We start from the raw sequence: 20,228 nt of genomic DNA, 5'->3' as shown, positions 1-20,228 counted from the left end.
GCCAATGTATTATCTATTTTCATACAAGTCACCAAAAGAATCTAAGTTACCACAGGGTAATTGATAATGGGCAAAAGGGTGGAATTAATCATTAAGGACAAATTGGAAAATTATCAAAATTAAAGTAAGCTCATAAATGGCAACCAGCGTCACAAAAGACAGATTCTGCCTAATCAACTTCCTTTAACTTGTGACAGATAATAGAAGCTGGACTTTGGAAAGCTTTTGGACGTGATATACCTAGGCTATTAGAACACCTTTTATGAAGGGCCACAATTGGTCACATTGGGGCTTCTTGTGGCATGCCTAGTTGGATAGAATTTTTACTCCAAACTTTAGCTGAAAAATATTTTGCCCTGTAAGTCGCTGGAAGAGAGTTGATAACGGTGCAGCCAGGGCAACAACGCACCAACAATAGTCATTACAAGCCCACCGACTCCCACAGCTACTTCGACTACAGCTCCTCACACCCTGCTTCCTGTAAGGACTGCATCCCATTCTCTCAGTTCCTTCGCCTCCATCGCATCTATTCCGATGATGCCACTTTCCCAAACAGTTCTTCTGACATGTCACCCTTGTTCCTTAACCAAGATTTTCCACCCACGGTAGTTGACAGTGCCCTCAACCGTGTCCGGCCCATCTCTCGCGCATCCGCCCTCACACCTTCTTCTCCCTCCCAGAACCATGATAGGGTCCCCCTTGTCTTCACTTATCACCACACCAGCCTCTGCATTCAAAGAAGCATTCTCCACCAGTTCCACCAACTCCAGCATGATGCCACCACCAAACACATCTTCCTTTCACCCCTGCCCCATCGGCATTCTGTACAGACCATTCCCTCCGAGACACCCTGGTCCGCTCCCCCATCACCCCCTACCACAGCACCTTCCCATGCAACCACAGATGGTGCAACACCTACCCCTTTACTTCCCCCATCCAAGGGCCCAAACACTCCTTTCAATGAAAGCACACTTCACTTGCACTTCCCTCAACTTAGTCTACTGCATTCGCTGCTCCCAATGCGGTCTCCACTACATTGGAGAGACCAAATGCAGACTGGGTGACCACTTTGGAGAACACCTTTGGTCTGTCCGCAAGCATGACCCAGACCTTCCTGTCGCTTGCCATTTCAACACACCACCCTGCTCTCACGCCCACATGTCCATCCTTGGCCTGCTGCAATGTTCCAGTGAAGCTCAATGCAATCTGGAGGAAAAGTGCCTCATCTTCCGATCCGGCACTTTACAGCCTTCTGGACTTAACACTGAGTTCAACAACTTCAGATTATGAACTCTCTCCTCCATCCTCACCCCCTTTTTGATCCCCTTTTTTTGAATTTTTTTAATATATATATATTTATTTTCCCACCTATTTCTATTATTATTTTTAAATTTTTTTTCTATCCATTGTTTTATCTCTACCTTTTAGCCTATTTCGATCCCTCCCCCCATGCCCTACCCGCTCTAGGACCATCTGTCACTTGCTCATTCTGCTTTCTATCCTTAATCCTTTAGCTAATATCACCACCGTCAACACCCCTTTGACTTTTTGTTTATGACATCTTTGGCAATCTCTCCTTTGCCTCCACCTATCACTGGCCCTCTATCCAGTTCCACTAGTCCCACCCCCTTAAACAGCTTATATTTCACCACATTTCTATTTCTCTTTAGTTCTGATGAAGAGTCATACAGACTCAAAATGTTAACTCTGTCTTCCTCTCCACAGATACTGTCAGGCCTGCTGAGTTTTTCCAGCAATTTTTGTTTTTGTTTCAGATTTCCAGCAACTGCAGTATTTTGTTTTTAATACATCTAGGTCCTTGGTGAATGATGGGATGTACCATATAACTGCTTAATCAATGATATTTACAGATTGAAAAAGAATAATTGAAAACCATAGAAAGGTTACAATGCAGAAAGAGGCCATTGAGCCCATCGTGTCTGGGCTGGCCAGAAAAGGTGAAAAATAAATTAGCCGCTCATTTTAATTTCACTTTCCAGCACCAGCGCTTCAGATGCAGATCCAAGTACCTTTTAAATGAGTTGAGCATTTCAGCCTGAACTACCGATTTAAGCAGTGAATTCCAGATGCCCACCACCCTTTGTGAGAAAAAAGTTTTTCCTCATGTACCCTTTAGTCCTTCCACCAATCACTTTAAATCTATGCCCCCCGGTAACTGACCCCTCAGCTAGGGGAAACAAGTCTTTACTGTCTACCCTATTAGGCCTCATAATTTTGTACACCTGTTAGGTCACCCCTCAGTCTCCTCTATTCTAAGGAAAACAATCCTAGCCTATCCAATCTTCCCTCATAGCTACAATTTTCAAGCCCTGGCAGCATTCTTGTAAATCTTCTCTATACTCTCTCCAGAGCAATAATGTCCTTCCTGTAATGTGGTGACCAGAGCTATACAAAATTCCAGCTGTGGCCTAATCAGCATTTTATACAGTTTCATCATTACATCCCTGCTTTTGTATTCAATGCCTCGTTCAACAAAGGAAAGCATTCCATATGCTTTATTTACGGCCTTATCCACCTGTCCCGCTACCTTTAGGGACTTGTGGACATGCACTCCAAGGTCTCTCACTTCCTCAACCCCTCTCAATATCCTTCCGTTTATTGAATATTCCCTTGCTTTGTTTTCCCTTCCCAAATGTATTACCTCACACTTTTCCAGACTGAATTCAGTTTGCCACTTTTTTGCCCACTCAACCAAACCATTGATATCATTCTGGAGACAACAACTATCCTCTTCACTATCAATTACACGGCCAATTTTGGTATCATCTGCAAATTTCCCAATCATACCTCCCACATTTATGTCCAAATCATTAACATATACAACAAACAGCAAGGGCCCCAACACAGCCCTGTGGAACACCACCGGAAACCATTTTCCATTCGCAAAATCATCCATCAACCATTACCCTATGTTTCCTGTTGCTGAGCCAATTTTGGCCCCAACTTGCCACCTTCCCCTGTATCCCTTGGGATCTCACTTTTCTGACCAGTCTGCCATGTGGGACCTTGTCAAATACCTTACTAAAATCCATGCAGACAACATCCATTGCACTACCCTCATCAATCCTCATTACTTCCTCAAAATATTCTATTAAGTTAGTAAAACACGATCTTTCCCTAACAAAACCATGCTGACTGTCCCTGAGCAACCCATGTCTTTCTAAGTGACAGTTTACCCCGTCTCTCAGAATTGATTCCAAGAATTTGCCCACCACGGAAGTCAGACTGAGTGGTCTATAATTTTCTGGTTTATCCCTTCCACACTTTTTAAATAATGGTACAACACTTGCAGACCTTCAATCCTCTGGTACCTCACCTGTATCTAGTGAGGATTGGAAAATAATCCTCAAAGCATCCACTATTTCTTCCCTGGCTTCCTTTAACAACCTGGGATACAATCCATCCGGCCTGGTGGCTTACCCACTTTCAAGGATGTCAGTCGCTCCAGTACTTGCTCTCTCACCATGCTTACTGTATCCAATGTATCACACTCCTCCTCATTAAGTAGTATGTCTGCATCATTCCTCTCCTTAGTGAAGACAGACAAAGTACTCATTGAGAACCCTGCCCATATCTTCAGCATCAACGCACAAGTTACCATGTACATCTCTGATAGGCCCTACCCTTCCCTTAGTCATTCTCTTGCTCTTAGTGTACTGGTAAAACATCTTTGGGTTTTCTTTGATTTTACCTACCAATATTTTTCGTATCCTCTCTTTGCTTTCCTAGTTTCCATTTTTACTTCACCTTGTACTTTCTATACTGCGCTAGGCTTTCTACAGTATTAAGTCTTTTGTGACTGTCATAAGCTTTCTTTCTCTGCCTTATCTTGTCCTGAATGCTTCTAGATAACCAGGGGGCCCTACATTTGGCAGTACCACCCTTTTTTTTTGTGGGGACATGTCTACACTGTGCCCGTAGAATCTCGCTTTTGAATACTTCCCACTGATTTGACACTGTTTTCCCTTCTAATAGCTGTATCAGTCCACTCTCACCAGCTCCCCTCTGAGCTTCATAAAATTTCCTTCCCCCAATTTAGAAGTTTCACTACTGAATTATCTTTGTCCTTTTCCATAATGATGCTAAATCTAACTGCATTATGGTCACCATCTCCAAAATTGTCCCCCACCGCTACTTCATCTACTTGCCCAGCTTCATTTCCTAAGACTAAATCTAGAATCTCTTCTCCTCTCATTGGGCTCGTTACATGCTGGCTAACCAAAATTCTCTTAAATACAGTTCAAGAATTTTGTGCCCACTGTGCCCTTCACAGCATTCGTATCCCAATTGATATTAGGGTAGTTGAAGTCCCCAACTATTACCTCCCTATTGTTTTTGCACTCAGAAATCTGCCTACTTATTTGCTCTTGTAACTCTCTTCCACAATTTGAGGGTCTATAGTACACTCTTAGCAGTGTGACTGCCCCTTTTTTCTTTCTGAGCTCAACGCATATAGCCTCATTTGATGCCTCATTTAGTATATTATCCCTTCTCACAAGTGAAGAAGGACTGGAAAGGAAGTTGATTTCCCACCTCAGAGGCTGGGAATTCCATTGTGAGTAACTCACCTCCTGATTCCCCAAAGTCTGTCCATTATCTACAATTCAGGAGTGCGATGGAATGCGCTCCACTTGCTTGGATGAGTGCAGCTCTAACAACACTCAAGAAGCTCAACACCATCCAGGACAAAGCAACCCACTTAATTGGCACCCCATCTACCACCTTAAACATTCAGTCCCTCTACTCATTGACGCACAGTGGCAGCACTGTGTACCATCTACAAGATGCACTGCAGAAACACACCAAAGCTCTTTCAACAGCACCTTCCAATTTCACTATCTTTACCACCTAGAAAGGATAAGGACAGAATATGCATAGGAACGGTACTCTCTGCAAGTTCCATTCAAGCCACACATCCTGACTTAGACATATATCGCTGTTCCTTCACTGTCGCTGGGTCAAAATCCTGGAACTCCCCCTTAACAGCACAATGGGTGTACCTACACCATATGGACTGCAGCAGTTCAAGAAGGTGCTCACCACCACCTTCTCAAGGGCAATTAGAGATGGGCAACAAATGCTGGTCTAGCCAGCAACACACATATCCTGTGAATTAAAGTCAAATCAAGAATAGAAAGAGAAATTAGAGGGAACAAAATATGGGATTAAGTGACAACGAAATAAAGAGACAGGAAGGAAAAACAAAACAAAAAGGAAACATTTTAAATTTGACATTTCTGAAATCTCAATTCAGTACCTTGGGAAAAAAATGAGACTCCAGTATTGGAATTGTTCATTTTCTGAGCTAATGAGGTTGATCGTCAGTCATTAACAATTATCAATCAGCTAAAGGTACTCAGGCTATTAATTACTAGACTTAACACGCCATGGCGAGTTTAATGACAAATTAAAGTGCAAATGCAGGAAATTCATAAAACTAACAGAGAAGTTATGGGTGACATGTCATTTCTGCTAAACTAACAGTGGAACAGCATAATCATTAGCAACTTGTGATGATTTGCAACTCATATAGTTTTCTTCTTCACCACATTTTGAAGGCCAATTTACACGTTAATAATAGCATGCATTATTCAGATAACATCATTTTTTTCAGCAGATTTTGGCCAAACCTCATGCATGAGGGGCTGCTGCACAAACAGGAAATGCCTATGTTAGCTAAAGTTTAGATATGCTAAAAATATTGACTGAAAAAGAGAAGGCATCAGGTACTAGTTACTGGAGTGATGCCCGGCTGAGGAAATGAATTGAGTGGAGTGCCAAAGGGATTGATGCTGGAACCTACATAGTTCAATAAAGTATAGAATAAAAGCATAGTGAAATTGGGCCAGTCTTACCTCAGCTAAGGTGGTAAGAAGAGGGTCAAAGCAAATGGTCTCTGGTGGCTGATCCCACTGCAGTCTGTGACTTACTGAACCATGAAACAACCTGGTGGGGAAAAAGTTGCACATGAAACAATAATATCTAAAGAATTTAGATTTTAAATACCATCACAATTGATAAGTACTTTCATATATCATATTAAATTGTTTGAAAGCATTTCATAAAATAATCACTTCCAAGACTGTTGTTTTATGGTTCAAAGTGAGAACCATTTTATGCAGATCAATAACCTACAAATGGCAATGAGATGAATGACCAATTAATTTGATCAAGGGAAATCTCTTCAATTACTAGTGGAGAATTTTCTGCCTGTTGGGCGGGTGGAGCTGGAGTGGGCGTGGACCCAATTGTTACCCACGATCAGGTCCTCGCTGCCATTTTACGCGGGTGGGCCAATTAAGGCCCGTCCAGCGTATTTGCCGACTCCCGTTAATAGCAGGGGTGTGCTGACGGTGGCGGGCGTGCACAGGCTGCCGGGTCCAATGGCGACCCGACAGTCTGTTTAAAGGAAGGCCAGGCAGCCTCCTGTAGACTGCTCATGATGGCCACTTCTAGGTCACACCGCAGGGAGTCGGCTGAGCAGGGCACGCTGGAGGGAAGGGCAGAGGAGCAGGCCAGGCTGCAAGATCTGCCACAGGAGCACAGCAGGCTGCAGGGTAGGCCAACAGGGGGCCAATGCGCCCCCTCACTTTTCAGATGAACGCCTTGCTGCCCTCTTCGAGGAGGTGGCAGCATGGCGAGAGGTGTTGGTCCCCCAGGATGGGGGGGAGGCGGCCCCCCACATGACCAAATATGCCTGGGAGGAGGTGGTGGAGGTGGTGAGCTCCCGCGACATGGTGTGGTGCACCTGGATCTAGTGCTATAAGCGCTTCAACAATTTGTTACTCTCTGGAAAGGCGAGTACCATGTTGGCATTCAGCATTTAACCCAGCAGGTAGCCTTAGCCTTTGAGGCCCACACTCCCCTCCAAGTCTTACTGTCATGACTGCATTGAATCATGTAGGGCATCTCTCCTATGCTGAGTGGGCAAACAGATAGTGCCCACGCTTACATCAGCCTGAGTGGTTCATGAGGAGATGAGTTCTCCCTACACTATGTGTTGCTCGTAGTCGCACGTGACTAGTCTGGGGGCAACCTGCTGGAGATACAGCTAGGCGCATACTCAGAACTCCAATACATGTCCTGTTCACGGTGATGAGACGGTAGAAGGGGAGCCTCGAGGTATTGTGGCCACGAACCATCTGCTGCCTTTGACGCTGCATGTAGTTGCGCCTCCTTGCTATGGGAGCAAAGACTGTGTGTTTCCTAAAGTGCTGTATGCAGAATGTGTCCAAGTTGGCCGTTGGTGGTGGTGGTGGTGGTGGTGGGTGGGGGGGTGGGGGGGGTGGGGGGGTGGGCGGGGAGCGGCTCGGAGCAGGCATACTACCTTTGTGTGACTGATCAGCAGTAGCAGGGAAGAGAGGCACTGAAGGCCTGATATGGGCCACTGTGGTTGGGGTGCGGCATGCGCGTGCAGAGTCCATGTGCAAATTGACGCAATGAATGGTCTTTTCTGTTTTTCAGGAGAAAAATGCTCATAATGCGTCTAAGCGTTTGAGGACTGGAGGCGGCCAGGCTCACCTCGTGATGTTAAGCCGGTTCGAGCAGGAGGCCCTGGAGCTTGAGAGGTGCCATGCACCCAGGTCAACTGGTGTCAGTGAGGCTGGGTGTCGGTGAGGCTGGGGTGCAGCGGCCAGGTATTTGAGGCCAACAGTGAGATCTGCAATGTCCTCCCGACATCCATAGCACGGATGATTGTTTAACTTGTTATTGTTGCAACATTGCTCGGTCTCAGAGTGATAGAGTCAGAGGTGCGGATCATCTAAAAAGGTCCTTCGGCCCTTCGAGGATGCGCGGGTCAAACACGTTCCTAAGTACCAATCCCATTTCCCAGCACTATGCCCGTGGCCTTGTATGACATGGCATCGCAACTGCATATCCAAATATTTATTACATGTTAGGAGGGTTTCTGCATCTACCACTCCTTCAGGCAGTGCATTCCACATTCCCAAAGCAGTCTGTGTGCAAAAGGTGCTCATCACATCCCCTGTCAACCTCATGCCCCTTACTTTAAATCTATGCCACTTGGTTACTCATCCCTCCGTCAAGAGGAAAAGTTCCTTTCTGTCAACCCTATCTATATAAGTTTAAAAACCTCAATCATGTCACCCCTCAATCTTCTCTGCTCCAGGGGAAATAACTCCAGTCTATGCTATCTCTCCTCATAAGTCAAGCTCTCCAGCCCAGCCAGTATCCTGGTCAACGACCTCTGCACTCTCTCCACTCCAATCACATCCCTCCCATAATGCACATTTCAGAACGGCATGCAGAACTATAGCATTACCTCCCCACTCCTCTATTCTATGCCTTGGCTAGAAAAGGCAAGTATGGCATTTGCCTTCTTAAATACCTTATGTACCTGTCCCGCTACCTTAAGGGACCTGTCAACATGCACAGCAAGGTCCCTCTGATCCTCCTTACTTTCCATGGTCCTACCACTCATCGTGTATTCCTGTGCCTTGTTTGTCCTGCCCAAGTGTATCACCTCATACTTATCCACATAATCTTCCATTTAGCATTCATTAGCTCATCTGACCAGCCCGTCTGTATCTGCCTGTAGTGTAAGGCTATCCTCCTCACTATTTGCCACCCCAACAATGTTCGCATCCATTGGTTCTGGAAAGTTGAGCTCATAATGAGCCGGGGGGAAAGGGATGAAGTGTTTCACTGCGTGCACGCTAACTGATCCACTGTCCTTGTTGTTCATCTCAGCAACATCAGGGCATGGCCGCCAGGAAGAAATGCAGATGCCCCCTCTCACACCTGGGGGCCCTTAAGTGTCACCTGCGTCACACCATTTCTGCAAGGCAGGCACCAGCGCAGATACTAACACCTCAGTGGGCACTGGAACATCGGCTAGTGTCCCGGGGCACAGTGGAGAGGGTACTTCACAATCGCTGGAGGAGCTGACAGAGACAGAGAGTGCCGATGGCGCCAGCAGTCGGAGGACTGCAGGGGACCAGGCACATGCTCAGTCGGTGCATGATGATGTGCCTCTGGAGTCGCCCGCGATGCAGCAGCTGCAGGAAATGCGGCCGGGTGTGCAGGAACATCTGGGAGTGATATGCGAGACTGTGCTTTGCTTGGTGTCTGTGGTGGAGGAGTCCACGTGGAGCATCACTGATGCAATGAGCCTCATGGCAGAGCGTCAGGCTTCCTCCATGGAGAGAGTGGCAACTCTCTTGGAGAGGCGCCTCCAGGAAAACAATCAGGTCCTGCTGGGCTTACACTTGGACCTGCAAGCCCTCACAGCGCCAGTGGCCACAGCTGGTCAATGCCAATTGTTGTGCACATAGTACCATTAGGATCCCTTTAACTTTAAAAAAACCTGTAAAAGAAATTGGTGAATCCATACATCCACATCTACCAATGATTATCAATATGGTAAATATCTAGTGTTTACTTTTCTTAGATTTTCTTAAATTTTAGTTCTCTGAATTTGTGTGCTCATTCAGACTGAGAAATAAAATACATTCTTCATTTTAATCTGTCAGGGTTAACATGACAAACCCTTGATTTCCTTACTGATTAAAAATCTGTCTATCTCAGCCTCGAGTACACTTAATGACCCAGCTTCTACAGCCCTCTGCGGTAAAGAATTCCACAGATTAACTACCCTCTGAGAGAAGAAATTCCTGCTCACCTCTGTTTTAAATGAGTGACCCCTTACTCTGAGATTATGCCCTCTGGCCCTACACTCTCCCACAAGGGAAACAACCTCTCAGCATTTAACCTGTCAAGCCCCCAAAGAATCTTATATGTTTCAATAAGGTCACCTCTCATTCTTCTAAACTCCAATAAGTATAGGCCCAAGCTACTCAACCTCTCCTCATAAGAAAATCCCTCCATCCCCGGGATCAACCTAGTGAACCTTCTCTGGACTGCCTCCAATGCCAGGATAACTTTTCTTAGAGAAGGGAACCAAAATTGTTCACAGTATTCTAGCTGTGGTTTAACTAGTGCCTTGTATAGTTTTAGCAAAACTTCCCTATTTTTATACTCCATTCCCTTTGAAATAAGACCAACATTCCATATGCCAAAATAAAAGCAAAAAACTGCGAATGCTGGAAATCCAAAACAAAAACAAAAATACCTGGAAAAACTCAGCAGGTCTGGCAGCATCCACGGAGAGGAGCACAGTTAACGTTTTGAGTCTGAATATTACCTGCTGAACTTGTATGTTAGCTTTTTGGGATTCAAGCACAAGGATTCCCAAATTCCTCTGTGCTGCAGCCTTCTGCAGTCTTTCTCCATTTAAATAATGCTCAGCTCCTCTATTCTTCCTGTCAAAGTGCATAACCTCACATGTTCCCACATTATATTCCATCTGCCACTTATTTGCCCACTCACTTAACCTGTCTAAATCCCTCTGTAGACTTCTTGTGTCATCCTCAGCACTTGCCTTTCCACCTACTTTTGTATCTTCCACAAATTTTGCAATAGTACATTCACTTCCCTCATCTAAGTCATTAATATATATTGTAAATAATTGAGGCCGTAGCACTGATCCCTGCGGCACTCCACTAGTTACAAGTTGCCATCCCGAAAATGCCCCCAATATCCTAACTCTCTGTCTTCTATTAGTTAGCCAATCCTCTATCCATGCTAATATACTATCCCCAAAACCATGGGCTCTTATCTTATTAAGTAGCCTTATGTACAGTACTTTATCGAACACCTTTTGGAAATCCAAATATGTTACATCTATTGGTTCCCCTTTATCCATCCTGCTTGTTAAGTCCTCAAAGAATTCTAATATAATTGTCAGGCATGATTTCCCCTTCATGAAGCCATGCTGAGTCTGCTTGATTAGATTATGTAATTCTAAATGCTCTGCTATTACATCCTTTATAATAGGCTGGAACATTTTCCCAAAACAGATGTTAAGCTAACTGGCCAATAGTTACCTGTTTTTTGTCTCCCTCCCTTTCTGAATAAATGTGTTACATTGGCAGTTTTCCAATCCTCTGGCACTTTTCTAGAATCTAAGGATTCTTGGAAGATTACGACTAGTGCATCCACTATCTATGTAGCTACTTCCTTTAATATCCTAGGAAGGACCAGGGGACTCATCGGCCTTTAGCTCCATTAGTTTTCCTAGTATTTTTTCTCTAGCGATAGTTATTGTATTCCTCCCCCTCTTTTGCCCCTTGATTATTTAGTATTGGAATGGTATTAGTGTCTTCTACTGACTAAAGCAAGGTATTTATTCAACTCCTCTGCCATTTCCTGGTTCTCCATTATTATTTCTCCAACCTCATTCTGTAAGGGGCCTATGTTCACTTTGGTCTCTCTCTTCCTTTTCATATATTTAAAGAAGCTCTTACTGTCCATTTTTATATTACTTTATTTTCTCCCTCTTTATTAATTTGTAGTAATCTTTTGTTGGCTTTTAAAACTTTCCCAATCCTTTGGTTAACAACTAATTTTTGCCACATTGTATGTCTTTTCTTTTAATTTGACACTATCCCTAACTTCTTTGGTTAACCATGGTTGGTTTATCCCCTTTTTGAATCCTTCTTACTCATTGGGGTATATCTTTGTTGTGAGCCATGAACTATTTTCTTAAACATCTGCCATTGTTCATCAACCGTATTTTCTGCTAAAATCTATTCCAATCCACTCCAGCCAACTCTGCCCTCATTCCTTTGTACTTACCCTTATTTAAGTTTAGCACAGTTGTTTCCGACCCAAGTTTCTCACTCTCAAACTGAATGCTAAATTCTACCATGTTATGGTCACTGTTTCCTAGGGATTATTTCACTCTGACATCATTTATTAAACCTGTCTCATTACATATTACCAGATCCAAAATAGCCTGATCCCTGGTTGGATCCACAACATATTGTTCTAGGAAGCAGTCCCGAATACACTCTATGAATTCTTGCTCGTGGCTACCTCTGCCAATTTGATTTTCCCAATCTACATGAAGATTAAAGTCACCCATGATTAATATACTGCCTTTTTTACATGCCCTCATTATTTCATGATTTATTCTCTGTTCTACAGTATAGCTACTGTTCAGGGGCCTATGGTCTACTCCCACCAGTGTCTTCTTCCCCTTGTTATTTCTTACCTCCACCCAGATGATTCTACATCTCCTGATCCAAGATCCTTTCTTGCTATCGTACTTATTCCACCTCGTACTAACAAAGCTACCCCACCACCCTTTCCTTCCTACCTGTCCTTTCTTAAAGTCACATACCCCTGAATATTTAGTTCCCAGCTTTGACCTCCTTGTAACCACATCTCCATAATGGCTATAGAAGATCATACCCATTAACCTCTTTTTGTGCCGTTAATTCATTTATTTTGTTCCAGATACTACGTGCATTTAACTAAAGAGCTGTTAATTTTGCCCTTTTACCATTTTTCTCCCCTTTGACATTATTTGCTACTTTTCTTTTACGTTTGTACACAGTCTGTCCCTGCCTGTCACACTCTGGGTATCATTATCTAAATGGCTGCCATATCCTTTTGCTTTGTAAGCCTACGTATCCCCTTTCCGGAACCCTCCCCCCTCTATGTAGTTTAAAGCCCTCGCTACAGCCCGCGATATTCGGTTCGCCAGGGCACTGGTCCTAGCAAAGTTCATGTGAAGCCCAAGCCACCGGAACAGCTCCCTTCTACCCCAGTACTGATGCTAGTGCCCCATGAACTGAAACCCATTCCTCCCACACCAATCTTTCAGCCATGCATTTAACTCCTTGACTTTACTTACCCTACACCAGTTTGCCCATGGCTCAAATAGTAATCCCAAGATTATTACCTTGGAGGTTCCGCTTTTTAAATTTAGCTCCTAACTGTTCGAATTCTTTCCGCAGAACTTCCTTTCTAGTCCCATCAATGTCATTGGTACCAACGTGGACGATGGCAACTGGATCCCTCCCCTCCCACTCCAAGCTCCTCTCCAGCCCTGAGGAGATGTCCTTAACCCTGGCACCGGACAGGCAACACAGCCTTCAGGACTCAGGCTCACGGCTGCAGAGAATAGTATCTATCTCCCTAATTATACTGTCTCCAACCACTACTATGTTCCTATTTCCTCCCCCAACTTGAATGGCTCTCTACCATGGTGCTGTGGTCAATTCGCTCACCCCCCCCTGCAGTCCACACTCTCATTCACACAGCTTGCAAGAACCTCGTAACTGTTGGACAGTTGCAGGGGCGGCTCGAGTGCTACCCTCTCGGCCCCCATACCTGCTTCACCTGCAGTCACACCCTCCTGTTGGGTCCCCAGCATCAGGGGATCACAGACCAAATTTGAATTACCTAATCTGAGGGGTGTGACTGCCTCCTGGAGCAAAGTGTCCAGGTAACTTTCCCCCTCCCTGACGTGGCGCAATGTCTGCAGCTTGGACTCCAGCTCCTTAACTTGGATCCAAAGTTCCTCGAGCTGCAAAGCATGGTACAGAAGTGTTCGCTCTGGATCACCTTGATGTCTTGCAGTTCCCACATGTTGCAGCAGCGACACATCACCCATCCTGCCATCACTATTCTATTTAATCAAGTTATTAATTAATTACTCTAGTATCCCTGCTCTTTACACCTTATTATAATTGTTTTTTATACACACCAGCATCTACCTTTTACTTAACAAGCTATCGATAAGAAAAAGAGAAAAAGGACTAGAGACCTAAACACAAACTAAAGGTCTAGTTTTACTTTAACAACTCGTGATTGCAGACTCTGTCTCTACAAACTACCCTCCCAGTGGAGTATTTTGCAGTTGTTGTTAGAAATCTTTACACCAATACTCTGGGAAGTATTTAATGCCAAAGACAAAAGGCCAATAGGTTATCCAATTCCTTTCTTTTAATGTCAGTGACAGAATACTTGTCAAATGTTTTCATCAACATTCAAAGGCTACCCTAGGAAATTAATATGCATCACACACTAACAAACACAAGTAAACCTCAGGGATAAAAAGGGCAATAACTTGTTACTTATATTGGTTTCCTGGGGGCAGACAGTACTGCGGGCCGATACTTAGACGGCCCGCAGTGATCCTCATTGGTATGATTGAAGGATGCTGTGAGAGTCACTTACATTACAGCCTAAGGCACAGCCTGTCCCCAAGGAACTGATATTGTCGGTGTAGTGTCGTTTCTACTCAAATTTTTCCTCTCAGTGTACACCTAACTCTCTATCCAGTGCCAAGTGCAAAATATTTACATTTCAGTATAACACAGGATCACTATTTCGTGTACAAGCTCAATATGCAATAAGAGAATCTTATCAATATTTTACTTTTGTTACATAATATAGCTTCTTGGATTTTGTTTCAATCGAGTTACAAGCATGCAGATATAAATTGGAGGAAATCTCAGTGAACTTCCATGTCAGCAGTATGTTTTCATAAAATCAACCATTAGTTCCTTCTTTGAACTGACTGTGACCAGTACCATTGCAAAACAATAAAGAAATGATTACAGTTCATTGTTATCTGTTGATGAAAATATCAAACTGATATTGCTTGGCTAGGAATTGTATAATAAGTAGAGCTAAGTATTACTGCCTATTATGACCCAGCAGTTGGTAAAGCTGAGTTATTTAAAACACCCAGAGGGAAACTTTAAACAACTGTCATAACCTATATAAGTGGTATGTTTGTGATGCAGATCTAAGTTTAATAATCAGATCACCAGTTCTCAAGAGGTTTTTATATCAAACTACATGAGACATTTATTAATTTACACAAGTTAAATATATAAACATGGCTACAAATTACCATCATAACTTTTAACAAATTTCCAAACAAATCTCTATTAAGGCAACTGCAACCCATAGACTTTAAGCAGGCACCAGGCAAAGCATTTTCACCTTACAAATTCAAAATGAGGTTCCTCTCACTTTGGATCCTTTGCAGATACAGTGGTAGGCTTACAGGCTTTGATGTTACATGCTTCTACTCTGCACACACAAAATTGCTATCTGTTATAGCAGTCTCACTGAATATAAATTCTCATTGTTTCACCAACCCTTTGAACTCCACCTCTAACAATAAAACTCCTTCCATAGTACCAATTTTATTTGTAATATAAACATTGCTTGGTCTCTGCTAGCTAGGTGCCAGATTTCACTCCCCTTCTTGAATGCTCTATTCAACAAAATGCAAATGCACTCTACTTTTCTGACATCTCAAAACTATTATACACCAAAGCACCCAGACTAGCTGGCTTTAATCCAATTAAGATAGACCCATAGACTTAACCTCTCTCCAGAGCTATTATGTCCTTCCTGTAATGTGGTGGCCAGAACTGTACATAATACTCCAGTTGTGGCCTTACCAATGTTTTATACAATCCCAACATTATATCCTTACTTTTATATTCTATACTTCTGCCAATGAAGGAGAGCATTCCATATGCCTTCTTTACAACCTTGTCTACTTGAACTGCTGCCTTCAGGGACCTGTGTACTTGTATGCCAAGATCTCTCACTTTATCTACCCCTCTTAGTATATTCCCATTTATTGTGTAATCCCTGTAACTGTTTGACCTCTCTGTATGTATGACCTCACACTTATCTATGTTAAAATCCAGCTGCCACTTTACCACCCACTCCACCAACCCTTCTATAATCATTTTGGAAATTATGGCTATCCTCTACACTATCCACTACTCGGCCAATCTTTGTGTCATCTGCAAATTTCCCAATCATGCCCCCCACGTTCACGTCCAAATCGTTAATATACAACACAATCAGCAAGGGTCCCAACACCGAGCCCTGTAGAACACCACTTGAGACAACTTTCCATTCGCAAGGGCATCCATCGACCATTACCCTTTGTTTCCTGTTACAAAGCCAACCTTTTATCCAGTTTGCCACATTACCCTGAATCCCACAGGCTTTTACTTTGCTGACCAATCTGCCACGTGGGACCTTGTCAAATGCCTTGCTAAAAACCATGTAGACAACATCCACTGCACTACTTTCATCAACCCTTCTTGTCACCTAAAAGAATTCAATCAAATTCATGAGGCAAGACCTTTAACAAATCCATGCTGACCAGCCCTGACTAGTCCATGCCTTTCCACATGACAGTTAATCCTATCTCAGGATTGATTCTACTAATTTGCTCACCACCGACGTAAGACTAACTGGCCTATAATTGTTTGGCATTTCCTTTGATCCTTTTTTAAATAATGGAACTATGTTTGCATTTCTCCAATCCTCCAGTAACTCTCCGGTATCTAGTGAAGATTGGAAAATCATCCTCAGAGCACCTGCTGTCTCCTCCCTGACTTCCTTCAGCAGCCTCGGAAACAATCCATCTGGCCCTAGTGACTATCCACTTTCAAAGATTTCAACCCTTCGAGTACTTTCTCTCTCTTTATGACTATCCTGTCCAATATCTCTCAGTGTTCCTCCAGGACTACTATATCTACATCCACCCTTTCCTATGTAAACACGGAGACAAAATATTCATTCAAAACCCTTCCCACAGCCTCTGCACCTACACACAAGTTTCCATCTTCATCTCTGAGAGGTCCTACTTTTTCCTTAACTAACTTTTTAGCATTAATGTATTGATAAAACATCTTTGGGTTATCTTTAACTTTACTTGCTAATATTTTTTCATGCCCTCTCTTTGATTTCTTTATTTACTTTTTTACTTTGTCCCTGCACTTCCTATATTCATCTCGGCTATCTGCAGTGCTTAGTCCTTTGTGCCTAAAGTACACTTTCTTTTTCTGTTTGATCTTCCCTTGTGTTCCTCTGGACAACCAGGGAGGTCTAGATTTGGCTGTACCACTCTTATTTTTGTAGGGGACATGTCTACTTTGTACAATTAGGATCTCGCTTTTTATTACTTCCCATTGGTTTTCCACTGTTTTATCTTCCAGCAGTGCTGTCCAGTCCACCTCAGCCAAGTCGCTTCTCATTTCTGCAAAATTTGCCTTCCCCCAGTTCAAGACTTTTACTCCTGCCTTATCTCTGTCTTTTTCCATAGCCAGCTGTCACTTAGCCCACTTGCCCTTCATTGTTCCCCAAGACTAGGCTAGAATTGCATCTCCTCTCGTTGGGTTTGTCATTAATTGGTTGAAAAAATTTTTCTGAACATAGCATGAATTTTTCTCCCTCAGTGCCCCTTATATTGTTTAAATCCCAGGTGATATTAGGATAGTTGAAGTCTCCTACTGTTACTGCCCTCTTGTTCTTACAAGCAGAAATTTGCCTACATATTTGTTCTTCTCTCTCCCTTTCACTATTTGGGGGCCTGTAGTATACGCCCAGTAGTGTGACTGCCCCTTTTTTATTTCTAAGCTCAATCCATAAAGCCTCGTTTGTTGACCCATTTAGTATATCATCCCTTCTCACAACTGCAATTGATTCTTTAACCATTAGTGCTACCCCCCACCCCCCGCCTCCTTTTTTATCTCCTACTCTATCATGTCTGAAGACTCTATAATCAGGGATGTTAAACTGCCAGTTTTGTCCCTCCTTTAGCCAGGTCTCCGTTATAGCAATGACATCCTGCTGCCATGTGTCTACCTGTGGCCTTAACTCATCTACCTTGTTTGTAATACTCCTTGCATTGAAGTATAAATAGTTTAACCCCGTCAATTTCCCTTGCTGGACACTTTTTAAACTTTGCTTCTCCTGTAACTCCATGCCTATCACAACGTCCCTAGCTAATGTTCTACCTCCATTTTTCTGATCTGAATCTGACCTATCTGATCCTACTCCTGGGATCCCATCCCCTGCCACACTAGTTTAAATACTCCCCAATAGAACTAATAAAAGCCCCCGCAAGGACAGTGGTCCCAGCTCTGCCTGGGTGCAGCCAGTCCAGTTTGTACAGGTCCCACCTTCCCCAGAACCGGTTCCAGTGCCTCAGGAATCTGAATCCCTCCCGGCTACACCATCTCTCCAGCCACGTGTTCATTTGGTCTATCCTCTTATTCCTGCTCTAACACGTGGAACTGAGAGTAATCCTGAGATTACCACATTTGAGGTCCTGCATTTTAATTTATCTCCTAACTTCCTGTACTGAGCTTGCAGGTCCTCATCCCTTAGTTTACCTATGTCGTTGGTACCAATGTGTACCACAACCACTGGCTGTTTACCTTCCCTCCCAAGAATGTCCTGCAGCTGCTCAGTAACATCCTGGACCCTGGCACCAGGGAGGCAACATACCATCCTTGATTCAAGTTTGCGGCCACGAAGCATCTGTCGGTGTCCCTAACTATTGAATCTCCTATCACTGTAGCCCTACCACTTGTTTTCCTCCTGCCCCTCTGAGCAGCAGAGCCACCCACAGTGCCACGAACTTGGCTGTTGCTGCTTTCCCTTGAGAGGCCATCCCCCAAGCAGTATCCAAAGCGGTATATCTGTTAGAGAGGGAGATAACCACGGGACTCCTGCACTACCTTCCTCAGTCTTTTACTGTTCCTGATGGTCACCCATTCCCTTTCTGCCTGTGTAATCTTCACCTATGGTGTGACCACTTTTTATCCTTTTCCAGTTTGAAAGGGCAACAAGGTTTAGTTTGAATTTTCAGCTATCTCTGCTACTTGTCTTACAGAATCAACCCTCTGTTCCTCCACGAGTTCTCACTACCAAAGGGATTGAATCTCTAAATTCTTCCAAAAGAATTACTTTCCCAACAGCTTCACAGGCTGTCTCTATTTTTAACGTTCGTATCCACCAGTCAAAATTGCTTTACTTTACTCTTTCAAACTCAATATAAGTTTGCCCAAGGCTGTTTTCTCATATTGCTAAATTTCTGCCTGTATACTTCAGGAACCAACTCATATGCACTCAAAATAGCTTTTTTCAACACATCATAATTCACTGACACTTACTCTGATAGTGAAGCATATACCTTATGTGCCCTACCTAACAGCATAGGCAGTAATAATAACATCCAGTTTTCCTGTGGTCATTTCATCTGTTAAGCCAGCTTTTCAAATGAAATAAAGAATGCTTCAATATATTTTTCCTTAAACGTTGGAAGAGCTTGTACAACTTTAAACATCTCCCCACTGGGTTCTACTCTGGAGATAAGTCCTTCCCACCTCCTGGCGTCTCTTCTTTCACTGCCAACATTTTTAATTGGAATTCTCTCTCCCTTTTTCTCTTTCCTCCTCCTCTTTCTTCACAATTTCTAATTCGCTTTTAAAAATCATTTCTCTGTCCTTTGCTTCTAATTCAAGTTTTTTTCAGTTCCTTTGTTTGTTCAAATTCAAGCGTCTTCATTTGTAACTGAAGTCTCACTACCTCCAGGTGTGACTCATTAGTGTCAGGTTTCACTTCCATCTGTAGATACTGTGCTATGCTTTTAATTATATCTGATTTCCTAGCACCCTCAGGTAAACCCAACTTTAACTAATCTGCTAACTCTGTTAACTTACTTCTGGTTATTTTTTTCGAACCCAATCAGAGTTATATATTCTACTCCCAGACAAGTCTCAGCAATCGTCAAAGCCACCTTGCAGTCTCTCCACTTCTAGAATACCTCACCAACTCCTAAATCAAAAGTGCTTCTCGTACTTGTTACATTAAGATTCACCAATTTCAAACCAATCAAGGAATCAGAAATATTTTTATCCTGCTAGAGCCCCCAATTGTTATGACCCAGTAGTTGGCAAAGCAGAGTTATTTAAAACACCCAGAGGGAAACTTTAAACAACTGTCATAACCTATATTTTAAGTGGTATGTTTGAGATGCAACTCTAAATTCAGGAATCAGATCACCAGTTCGCAAGAGATTTCATATCAAACTACATGAGATATTTATTAATTACACAAGTTAAATATATACACATGGCTACAAATTACAACTAAAATAACCTTTGACAAATTCCCAAACTAATCTCCATAAAGGCAACAGCAACCCATAGATTTTAAGCAAACACCAGGCAAAGTATTTTCACCTTACAAATTCAAAATGAGGTTCCTTTCACTTTGGTTCCTTTGCCATCACAGTGGTAGGCTTATAGGCTTTGATCCACATGCCTCTGCTCTGCACACACGAAATTGCAATCTGTTACAGCCAGCACATCTCACTGAATGTAAATTCTCATTGTATCACCAACCCTTTGAACACCAAGATAAAAACAAAAAAACTGCGGATGCTGGAAATCCAAAACAAAAACAGAATTACCTGGAAAAACTCAGCAGGTCTGGCAGCATCGGCGGAGAAGAAAAGAGTTGACGTTTCGAGTCCTCATGACCCTTCGACAGTTCTGACGAAGGGT

The 20,228-nt window shown here is 43.2% G+C and overlaps 1 protein-coding gene across 4 annotated transcripts in view; it reads right to left on the bottom strand.

Annotated features, from left to right (window-relative positions):
- The window catches only part of LOC121285135 (PACRG-like protein), a 77,095-nt gene that overhangs the window by 38,439 nt on the left and 18,428 nt on the right, over positions 1-20,228 (bottom strand). For all 4 annotated transcript variants that reach the window (XM_041201318.1, XM_041201330.1, XM_041201352.1 and 1 more), the window contains one exon: positions 5,877-5,967. In XM_041201318.1, coding sequence (XP_041057252.1) covers positions 5,877-5,967 — 91 coding nt within the window. The remainder of the gene's footprint in view (positions 1-5,876; positions 5,968-20,228) is intronic.

The sequence above is a fragment of the Carcharodon carcharias genome, chromosome 1 (genome assembly GCF_017639515.1).
Source record: "Carcharodon carcharias isolate sCarCar2 chromosome 1, sCarCar2.pri, whole genome shotgun sequence".
Lineage (NCBI taxonomy): Eukaryota > Metazoa > Chordata > Chondrichthyes > Lamniformes > Lamnidae > Carcharodon > Carcharodon carcharias.
This window is presented reverse-complemented; position numbering and strand designations above follow the sequence as displayed.